The sequence below is a fragment of the Anolis sagrei genome, chromosome 10 (genome assembly GCF_037176765.1).
Source record: "Anolis sagrei isolate rAnoSag1 chromosome 10, rAnoSag1.mat, whole genome shotgun sequence".
Classification (NCBI taxonomy): domain Eukaryota; kingdom Metazoa; phylum Chordata; class Lepidosauria; order Squamata; family Dactyloidae; genus Anolis; species Anolis sagrei.
The window spans coordinates 264,610-275,852 of NC_090030.1; the positions used below are offsets into that span (position 1 = coordinate 264,610).

Genomic DNA, 11,243 nt, shown 5'->3' on the forward strand with positions numbered 1-11,243 from the left:
GCTAATAAATAGTAGGATCAGAGGTGGGAGTCCCCATCCTTCTGTGCCTGCCCCACGCTGCCCTCTGACGCGCCGCTTGGGGCCTGAGAATGGCCTTGGCCCCCCCGCCTGGGTTTACTGCCCTTGGCCACTCTTTGTCCGCCTCCCTCCCTCCCTCGTGGTCCCTTGGTGACACTTCTCCTGCTTCTCTTTCAGCCACGTCCAACGGCTCCTTGGAGGGACTGGAGAACCGGGAAGGAGGGGTCTGCCAGACGCGCTCCATGAAGATCGTCATGAAAGTGGGGCAGGGTGAGTCTGCGTTGCGCGAGGGGAGGGGCTCCCTTCGCCGAGTGGTGGGCAAAGCAGGAGGGCAGCCACGCAGGGCTCTTGGCCTCTTCTTCTGCTCCTTCCATCGCCCCTCCTATTCTTCCAACGTTACAAGATGCCATCTTATGTGGGTTGCCTTCTGGGTTGATGGCATCCGTTGCCTAGGAGAGACGGAGATGGGTATCATCAGCATACGCATGGCGCCGCATCCCAAAACCCTGTCGAGCACAACCTTTGTATCTGCCAAGGGGTTACCTGCCTGAAACTATGGATAATATAGAAATGGACAGCTTCTGCCAAAGCTCCATCAGAAGGCCTCCCAATACAACTCGGTCCACCAATACAATTGCGTTGGAGGACCTAGAACCTTCCTAGAGATATCCTCCTCTTCTTCTTCCATCTTCCCTTCCTCCTTAAAAAAGCCTCCCATTCTTGCAATGTTACTGAATGTCCTCTCATGTGGATTGCCTTCTGGGTTGATGGCATCTGTTGTGTAGGAGAGATGGAGATGGGTATCATCAGCATACGCCTGACACTGCGCCCCAAAACTCTGTTGAGCACAACCTTTGTAACTACCAAGGGGTTACCTTCCTGAAACTATGGATAATATAGAAATGGACAGCTTCTGTCAAAGCTCCATCAGAAGGCCTCCCAATACAACTCTGTCCACCAATACAATTCTGCCAGAGCTGTGTTGGAGGACCTAGAACCTTCCTAGAGATACCCTCCTCTTCTTCTTCTTCCATCTTCCCTTCCTCCATACAGAAGCCTCCCATTCTTGCAATGTTACTGAATGCCGTCTCATGTGGGTTGCCTTCTGGGTTGATGGCATCTGTTGTGTAGGAGAGATGGAGATGGGTATCACCAGCATACGCCTGACACTGTGTCCCAAAACTCTGTTGAGCACAACCTTTGTATCTACCAAGGGGTTACCTGCCTGAAACTATGGATAATATAGAAATGGACAACTTCTATCAAAGCTCCATCAGAAGGCCTCCCAATACAACTCGGTCCACCAATACAATTGTGTTGGAGAACCTAGAACCTTCCTAGAGATATCCTCTTCTTCTTCCATCTTCCCTTCCTCCTTACAGAAGCCTCCCATTCTTGCAATGTTACTGAATGCCGCCTCATGTGGGTTGCCTTCTGGGTTGATGGCATAGCTTTCCTGGCATCAGTTGTGTAAGAGATGAGTGTCATCAACATACCAATGACACCGTGTCCCAAAATTCCAATAACTGGTAGATGTCATGTACAACCTCTGTCCCTCCCAAGGGGTTACAATCCTGATTTTACAGTGGAAACGGAAACTGTGGATAATATTGAAAGGGATGGCTTCTGTTGAAGTTCTGTTGAAGAGCCTCCCAATACAACACAGTCTCCAATACAATTCTGCCAGAGTTGCGTTGGAGGACCTAGAACCTTCCTAGAGATACCCTCTTCTTCTTCTTCTTCTTCCATCTTCCTTGTTCCCTTAAAGAAGCCTCCCGTTCTTCCCGTGTTACTGGGAAACATCCTGGAATCCTCGCTCTGAGTGGTTTCCACCTGACTTGAATGCCTTTGCAAGGCAATGGCTGCGCCCTGGGCTCTTTCTCAGCCTCCCACGACCTCCATGCGCAGAGGAGGGGTGTACGGTGGTGGACCTCTTCCTTAAGGGGTGACTTCCTCTCCTCGGCCGCTCTTCTTGTCCCGGCCGTGAGGGATTTCCTCTGGATTCTGCGACGGCACAAGAAGGAGAGGAAGGCTGAACGAACCTCAGCCGGAGGGAAGGAGCGCGTGCACCCACTCCAATGGGAAGCCCGGCAAAGCCTCTGCGTTTGGCGGCAGTGTGTTTTGATGTCTGCGGGGAGCAAAACTGCAAGCCACGGTCCCTTGCTTCACCATCATTAGTGGGGCCGAGTGAGCCCCAGAGAGGGTTGTTGTGTCGGACCCTCCCAGCCTGAAGTGCCAAGAGGGGAGGCTTGGAGTTTTATTGCTGTCTGGACACAGGTTTTTTTTAAAGAAGCCAACAATAAGGAGGCCCTGTTTGCCAGTGACGTCTGTGTTTGTGGAAGCAGGAGCAAGGAGCTCCGGAGAGGCCGTAGTCCCCTGTTTGCGGCTTGGTCAGAAATGTCATTTCATGTAGGTTGATGCCATAGTTTTCCTGGCATCCGTTGCGTAGGAGAGATAGAGATGGGTATCATCAGCATACACATGATGCTGCGTCCCAAAAAGGAGGTGCTTCCTGGAGAATGGGTTTTTGGGCTGGCTACCAGGATGGGCGGCCTTCAGAGATGTATTTGTTTGTGGGAAGAGAAGCATATTTGACTCAAATACTCTGACCTCTAATAAACGACCATACCACCGGGCCAGGCACTCATAGAGTTGGAAGAGACCCTCAGGGGCCATCTAGTCCAACCCCCTCCTGCCTTCAGACAGAAAGCGCACAATCAAGGCACCCCTGGCAGATGGCCATCTCGCCACAATAATAATAAGAATAGCAACGACAACAGCAACAACAATGGTATAGTTGGAAGAGACCCTCAGGGGGCATCTAGTCCAACCCCCTCCTGCCTTCAGACAGAAAGCACACAATCCTGGCAGATGGCCACCTCGTCACAATAATAATAATAATAATAATAATAATAATAATAATAATAATAATAATAATAACAACAACAATAATAGTATAGTTGGAAGAGACCTTCAGGGGCCATCTAGTCCAACCCCCTCCTGCCTTCAGACAGAAAGCGCACAATCAAAGCACCCCTGGCAGATGGCCATCTAGCCACAATAATAATAATAGCAACAACAACAATAATAATAATAGTATAGTTGGAAGAGACCCTCAGGGGGCATCTAGTCCAACCCCCTCCTGCATTCAGACAGAAAGCACACAATCAAAGCACCCCTGGCAGATGGCCATCTAGCCACAATAATAATAATAATAGCAACAACAACAGCAACAACAATGGTATAGTTGGAAGAGACCCTCAGGGGGCATCTAGTCCAACCCCCTCCTGCCTTCATGCAGGAAAAGCACAATATTTACTTATTTATTTATTTATTTATTTAATGGATTTACAATAAAAGCACCCCGGGCAGATGGCCATCCAGCTTCTGTTCTAAAAGCCCCCAAAGAAGGATCTTCAGAGAGTTCCCCTGATGAACATCTCTTCTTACCACCAGGAAGTTCTTTCTAAGGACGTTGGGGGGAATCTCCTTCCTTTCCGGTCCCCTGAGCCCACGCCTCCCTTGAGTCCTGCTTTCCGGGGCAGCAGAAAGGGAGCCCCTCCCCCTTCCTTAGGACATCCTTTCACATACACTCCCACTGCCATGTCCCCTTCTCTCAGCCTTCTCTTCAGTCGAAGTGTTCAGGGTCATGCCTGCCCAGCGAAGCTTTTAAGTGGCTGTGGAGCAAAGGCAGCGCGATCGCGTGTCTCCTCCGTAAATGCTTGCATGAGCGTCTCCGTGCGGATGGCTTTGTGTGCCTGCCCGGGAAGACCCCTCCACTGCTGCCGCCGTTGCCGTTGCCGCCGTTGCCGCCTCTCATCCCGAGCCCCTTCTCTCTTTTGTGTCCTTCCCAGATCCCAACGCGGTGATGCCTGAGCAGCTGACCACCAGCCGGCCCAGCAAGGAGGCGGACAACACCGTGAAGATCGCCACCCAGAGCCCCCGGCACAGGCCCCCCTCCGTGGGGGAGGACCCCGGGAAGCCAGGTAGAGTCTTGCGCCCGGATCCGGGCAGCACATGAAAGGAAGCGGACTTCTGCATGCGCCCCGCCCGCCCCGCACTCTCCTCCAATCCATGTCTCCGGCCCTGCATGCACCCCACGTGTCCTGTTCTCTCCTTCCGTCCATGATAACGGCAGCCACGAAGGGAAAGGAGGTCCCGATCCTCTGGACGGCCGTGGAAGTCGTAATCTGGCTCCCGGAGAGGCTGGGGCCGTTGCTGGTCCTTGCAACCTGACGGGTGGCCCTTAAGCCTCCGCTGCCCGGCCCACCGTCCAGCAACGCGTTCCTTGCATGCTCCCAGACCCACCTGGACCCTTCCAAGGAAAAGAGTTGTGCTTTATACAAAAGAGAAAGCAGAGATCCTGGGGAGAATGCGGCCTGGTGAGAATACCCTCGGAGCGCATGAGGAGATTGTGGCATGGCCCCAAAAGCAGACCCCTGGAGACCGGACCGGCAGCTGGCAAAAGCTTTCGAGGGGGCCTTCCTGTGCCGCAGTTCCCTGCTCTTCTTGGTCGTGGTTTATGTTGTTGTGTGCCTTTGAGGCGTTTCTGAGCAGAAGGAGCGTGTGGCTCGGTTTCTTCGAGAGCATTTGCTCCTAGCGAGTTGGCCTCTGCCTTCCTCTGAGGCTGAGAGAATGTGGCCCTTGTCCAGGTTGACCCAGTGGGTTTCCTCAGCCAAGAGAGGAGTCTCCTGAGCCCGGTATCTGCAGGATTGGTACCCATGAGTTGCTATTTATTTGTCGTGTCAGAACAACCAAACAAACAGAAAAATACACAACTTGTGAGTTTGGTAGCTGGTTAAATGTCCTTTGACCAGTCTCTGGCCCCTTGGAGTGCTTCTGGTGTTGCTGCAAGAAGGTCCTCCATTGTGCATGTGGCAGGGCTCAGGTTGCATTGCAGCAGGTGGTCAGTGGGTTGCTCTTCTCCGCACTCGCATGTCGAGGATTCCACTTTGTGGCCCCATTTCTGGAGGTTGGCTCTGCATCTCGTGGTGCCAGAGCGCAGTCTGTTCAATGCCTTCCAAGTTGCCCAGTCTTCTGTGTGCCCAGGAGGGAGTCTCTCATTTGGTATCAGCCATTGGTTGAGGTTCTGGGTTTGAGCCTGCCACTTTTGGACTCTCGCTTGCTGGGGTGTTCCAGCGAGTGTCTCTGTAGATCTTAGAAAACTATGTCTAGATTTAAGTCGTTGACGTGCTGGCTGATACCCAAACAAGGGATGAGCTGGAGATGTCTCTGCCTTGATCCTTTCACTATTGGCTGCTACTTCCCGGCGGATGTCAGGTGGTGCGATACCGGCTAAGCAGTGTAGTTTCTCCAGTGGTGTAGGGCGCAGACACCCCGTGATAATGCATCATGTCTCATTCAAAGCCACATCCACTGTTTTAGCGTGGTGAGATGTGTTCCACACTGGGCACGCATACTCAGCAGCAGAGTAGCACAGCGCAAGGGCAGATGTCTTCACTGTATCTGGTTGTGATCCCCAGGTTGTGCCAGTCAGCTTTCGTATGATATTGTTTCTAGCACCCACTTTTTGCTTGATGTTCGCTAAGGTTGGGTTGAAAGATGGCGGCCGCTTACAAGGAAGCTCTGTGTTTCCTTGGTGCGTGAGCTGCGTGTGCAGAGGTGCCACGCGGTGTTTGCGCCACTCGCTCGCTCGCTGTCCGGCTTTGTGGGATTGCCCGCCAGCGCTGACCGGTCCTTCTCTCCTTGTCCTGCAGATCCCGTGAACCAGGACGGGGCGGGGGACGCGCAGAGCCCCACGGACGGCTTCTTCAGCTCGAAGGTGGCGGTCTTTGCGGCCATCGGGGCCGGGTGCGTCATCTTCATCCTCATCATCATCTTCCTGGTGGTGCTCCTGATCAAGATCCGCAAGCGGCACCGCAAGCACACGCAGCAGCGGGCCGCGGCCCTCTCGCTCAGCACGCTGGCCAGCCCCAAGTGCGGGGGCGGGGGCGGCCCCGGGGGCAACGCGGGCTCCGAGCCCAGTGACATAATCATCCCTTTGCGGACTACAGAGAACAACTACTGCCCGCACTACGAAAAGGTCAGCGGGGACTACGGGCACCCGGTCTACATTGTGCAGGAGATGCCCCCGCAGAGTCCCGCAAACATTTACTACAAGGTCTGACCGGGGTGGCCCCCTCCCCACCCGTAAGAGGAAGAGCAACGGAGGCAGGATGGACGGAGGAAGAGGGGAAGGCGCTCACGGAAGGGGACCCGGCGGCTTTCCTCCTCCTTGGGAGCGAGCTTGCCCCGCACAGAGAGAGAGAGCGCCCGGCCCCCGCCAGCGGCAAAGGAGGCCCCAAAGGCACGGCAGGGCCCCCCCGACTCCTAGTATTTAGTTTTGTAGTCTGGAGCTTTTTTAATCCTAAGACTTGTGGAGGGAGGAAGAGGAGGAGGAGGAGGCCAAGATGGAGTCGACGCCCGAGGTTGCCCCCTCGTTCCCCCTCCTCTGACTCCCGGCCCCTCCCCGACCCCCAGCACGTTCCGCGGCCCCTTTGCTTGGGCTTGGTGCCTTTCCTCACTCAACTCGGACACGTCCGGCGGTGCCCTCCTCTGCCCGGGGGGCGATCCGCCGCCACCATAGTCATCCATCACCATCGCCACCTCCACCGTTTCGGCCGGCTTTCCTGGGACCGCCCCACCTGCGCCCATTGTTATGTTTTCTAGTATTTGTGGGGAGGGGGCATTGCGGGGGGAGGGGGGCTGTGCCATGTTGTGTTGGTCAAGGGGACGGAGCTGGCCAGTGGCCCAAGGAGCACAGGGAGGCATGGAGCCCCGAGGAGGAGGAGGAGGAGGAGGAGGAAGGGCGCTCATGAAGACAAGGAAGCGGTCAGTCCAGCCCACCTTCCTCGTTTGTTATTTTGCAATATTTCTTGTTTTGTATTTGTTTTTCTCCAGCCGAGGAACATTGGAAAGCTCTGAGTCCCGGATACCCCTCAGGTGGGCTTCTCCCTCTGCCACTGGATTGTTGAAGGCTCTCGGGGTCAGAATCACTGGGGGGTCGTGCGGTTCCCGGGCTGAATGACCAGTGTGTTCAGGCAGTATTTCTCCTTTTTGCATCTTGCTCCATCTGTGGCCACTGGCATCTTCAGAGGATCTGAAGGAGGTCAAGCAAATATATATATATATACATACACACCTGTGGAATAATGTCCAGGATGGGAGGAAAGAACTATTGTCGGTTAAACTAGTGTGAACGGTGCAATTGGCAAGCTAGCGTGGGATCCACCCATTCGCGTGCGAGTTGGGCATCTGCATAGAAGTAGCCTGGCCTTTGTTCCCTTTGAATTGCTTGCTGCCTTGGAGACATCCTTAGCCTAGGACTCCATGATGGCGAACCTATGACACGTGTGTCAGCACTGACACGCGTAGCCATTTTCGATGACGCACAGTCGCATACAGAGAAGATGGGTCCGCATCCCAAGAAGGACATTTCATCCTCGGCTCCTCCAACAGCATTTTTCTGTAATGCCGAGATATATGGCATTATAGAAAAAGCAGGGAAGCTAAATAATTAGTTTTTGGTTTATTAAATACAGTTATATATTACAATAATACATTTTTGTTATTAAACTATAAACATCATGAAATTATGGGTTTTTTTCCCTCGAAGTGACACCCCACTTGAGTTATGCTCGGTTTTTTGGCGAGTATTGACACACTAAGCTCAAAAGGTTGCCCATCATTGGCCTAGGTGGTGCTCACTAGCCCTTGGTTGCTATAATAATAATAATTATTATTATTATTTTAGAAGTAGCCAGGTATTTCTTCCCTTTGAATTGTTTGCTGCCTTGGAGACATCCTTATCCTAGGTGGTACTCACTAGCCCTTGGTTGCTTGCTGACTGGAGAATAATAATAATAATAATAATAATAATAATAATAATAATAATTGTTATTATTATTATTATTATTATTATTATTATTATTATTATTATTATTATAGAAGTAGCCAGGTATTTCTTCCCTTTGAATTGTTGGCTGCCTTGGAGACATCCTTAGCCTGGGTGGTGCTCACTAGCCCTTGCTTGCTTGCTGACTGGAGAATAATAATAATAATAATAATAATAATAATAATAATAATTGTTATTATTATTATTATAGAAGCAGCCAGGTATTTCTTCCCTTTGAATTGTTTGCTGCCTTGGAGATGTCCTTAGCCTGGGTGGTGCCCATTGGTCCTTGATCGGTTCCAGCCTGGAGATCTCCAGTGTCCGGGTGGCGTTCATTAGTTACTGTATTGATTCTAGTGTTTTTCAACATTGGCAGCCAAATTTTGTTCATTATAACAGACCATGTCTCCTTCATCTCACCCTAGACATCATTCCACATGTAAACTATATATTCCACTTGATTTACTGCTACCCGATCCTCTGGAGGTGCCCATGGCCATCGGAGAAACAGAAAAAGGAGAAAAAGCTGCTAGAACCCATCGGCCATGCAGCCCAGAAAACTATGGAACAACACCCCAGTGATTCCGGCTTTGAAAGCCTTTGAAACTACGACAACAACTGTTGTTGTTGTTATTCTTCCCTTTGTGCCCCCCCCCCAAGGTAGACCCCGAGGCTAATTGAGTGACAATCAACGACCTTCTGCATCGTGAGCCCCTTTCCTCCCATTCTCTCACCCCAAACTCCCAAAGTTTGCGTGCGTCACACCCGAAGCCTTACCAGAAGGAGGAGGAGGAGGAGGAGGAGGAGGAGGAGGAGAGCACCCCCAAACCCCTTGCCGCACCCCCAGAGCCTTAGCTCCGCCCCTTCAGGCCGAAAGGGCTCCAGGCTCACCCCCTTTTCTGTCATAATCCGCTCCTGCAAAAGGCACGAAGGGGCCAAGGCAAGTGTGCTAATGGGGTGCCTTGCGTGGCCCAAACGGCAGTGGCGTATACTCGTATCCTTCCATTCTGAGGCGCCACTAAGGAGCCCCCTAACGTGGTGCAGTGGGTTAGACCGCTGAGCTGCTGAACTTGCAGACTGAAAGGTTGGCGGTTCGAATCCAGGGAGCAGGGTGAGCTTCTGTTGGTAGCCCCAGCTTCTGCCAACCTAGATGTTTGAAAAAATGCAAATGTGAGTAGATCAATGGGAACCACTTCTGCGGGAAGGTAGCGGCGCTCCATGCAGTCATGCCCGTGGCCACATGACCTTGGAGGTGTCTGTGGACAATGATGGCTCTTCGGCTAAGAAATGGAGATGAGCACCACCCCCCCAGAGTCGGACGGGACTGGACTTAACGTCAAGGGGAAACCTTTCCATTGACCTTAAGGTGCTTTGGCTTGTAAGGCGTACTCCCATTTCAGTATGGCCGCCACCAAAGCATTGCCTATATATGAGACAGTCCCCAATTGCGGCATAATTTAAGCTAAGGCAGGCAAACGGAGAGCGGGCGAGGGGCAGGGGGCTTCCCTTGACCGCCTTGTTTGGATCACAGCGTCTCCTCCTCCTCCTCCTCCTCCTCCTCCTCCAACCCTTCCGTTCCATCCCGAAGAAAGACTCTTTTTTACTTTGGACTTTTTATTTTGTGTAAATAACTAGTCTTTTTTTTTTTCTTTGGGAAAGATTCCATGTAAAGACGGTTTTGTATAAACTCTGGATTGTTTCTTTCCCCCCGGTTGCTTTTTTTTCCCCTTAAGAGAAACAACAACAACAACAAAAACAAACACATGGAAAAGGGAAGCCCCTCCTGCACATCGCGTTTTGCAGATTTGGTTGGCAAAGCGGGGAGGGGGCTGCTTCTTCTTGCATTTGGGTCCATTGCGTGTCTGTGCACAGACCCAGGTTGGAAAGGGGGATCAATGGGGGTCAAAGGTCGGGGCGGAAGGTCAAAATGTCTCCGGCCGCCATCCTTCCTTGGTTCACCCTCCTCCAGAGACTCTCCCTTTGTGCCACCCTTTCCGCACTGCAAGAGGACACCCCCCCCTCCCCATCGCCTCTCCATTGCCTCTCTCGGGCCACTTCACCCCACCCCCACCATTGCCTTTCCATGCTGACCAGTGGCTTCCCCTCCCTGCTGCCTTTTTGGTGACTGAGACAATCAATGGAACTGGGTCGCCTCCAAAGGCATCAAGGGAAGGGGGGGCTTTGGTCGTGGGCCCCCTTTATGCCCACTTCCTCTTTCTTAGGGGGCTTGGCTTATTGCGGGGCCACACCCGAGACCCCCGGGGCCTCCTTCGCCCATCCCATCGCTCCCAGTCTCGCGCTCCATCCTCGCTGGATTTTGCTGCCAAGGGCTCAGGGTGTCCTTCCTTCCTTCCTTCTTTCCGGGTTTGGCCAGGACCGCCACGGTGTCGTCATAGCCTCCTTTCCATTCATTTCCATTTTGGGGGCCATTATTCGGTCACTTTCCACCTTTTTTTTGTACACTTCCTTTTGTCCCCGTTCCCACGCCGTCAGTCGTTGCCATCGGTCGCCGAATCAAGACGGGGTCGGAGTTTCCCCCGGAGCCATGATGGAACCTGATATATTGTTAAATAAAAATATTTTTTTCCTATGGAGTTCACTGACTCGCCTCTTGCTTTATTATTATTTTTGGACCCATTGGGGAAACTGGGCCCAAAATGGGTGCAAAGTGGGTCATTCTAGGATGGGCATGGGCCAACTTTGGCCCTCCCAGGTGTCTTGGACTTTAACTCCCACAATTCCTAACAGCCTCAGGCCCCTTCCTTTCCCCCCTCAGCCGCTTAAGCTTTTGTTTACATTCAGAAGGACAAAACAAGGGACTTCCTTTCATGAGGAAGAACTTCCTGACTGAGAGCCGTTCAGCAGTGGAACTCTCTGCCCCAGAGGGAGCATGGTGGAGGCTCCTTCTTTTAAACAGAGGCTGGATGGCCATCTGTCAGGGGTGATTTGAATGCAATATTCCTGCTTCTTGGCAGAATGGGGTTGGACTGGATGATGGCCCAGGAGGTCTCTTCCCACTCTAGGATTCTAGGATTCTATAACTTCCTGACTGTGAGAGCCGTTCAGCAGTGGAACTCTCTGCCCAGGAGTGTGGTGGAAGCTCCTTCTTTGGAAGCTTTTAAACAGAGGCTGGATGGCCATCTGTCAGGGGTGCTTTGAATGCAATATTCCTGCTTCTTGGCAGAATGGGATTGGACTGGATGATTGCCCAGGAGGTCTCCTCCAACTCTTTGATTCTAGGATTCTATCTATGATTCTATGATCCCGGATGAGGCCCCATTATTTGCTTAAGTGGCTGAGGGAGAAACGAAAGGCTGTTAGGAATGGTGGG

At 52.3% G+C, this 11,243-nt stretch overlaps 1 protein-coding gene across 2 annotated transcripts in view; it reads left to right on the forward strand.

The window, feature by feature from the left end:
* Positions 1 to 10,506, forward strand: part of EFNB1 (ephrin B1) — a 59,223-nt gene extending 48,717 nt beyond the window's left edge. The window contains exons 3-5 of one of the 2 annotated variants that reach the window (XM_060755986.2): positions 196 to 288; positions 3,873 to 4,004; positions 5,736 to 10,506. In XM_060755986.2, the coding sequence (XP_060611969.2) occupies positions 196 to 288; positions 3,873 to 4,004; positions 5,736 to 6,145 (635 nt within the window). In that variant the 3' untranslated portion in view covers positions 6,146 to 10,506. The remainder of the gene's footprint in view (positions 1 to 195; positions 289 to 3,872; positions 4,005 to 5,735) is intronic. The other variant, XM_060755987.2, reaches the window with a different exon arrangement.
* Positions 10,507 to 11,243: the final 737 nt, after the last annotated feature.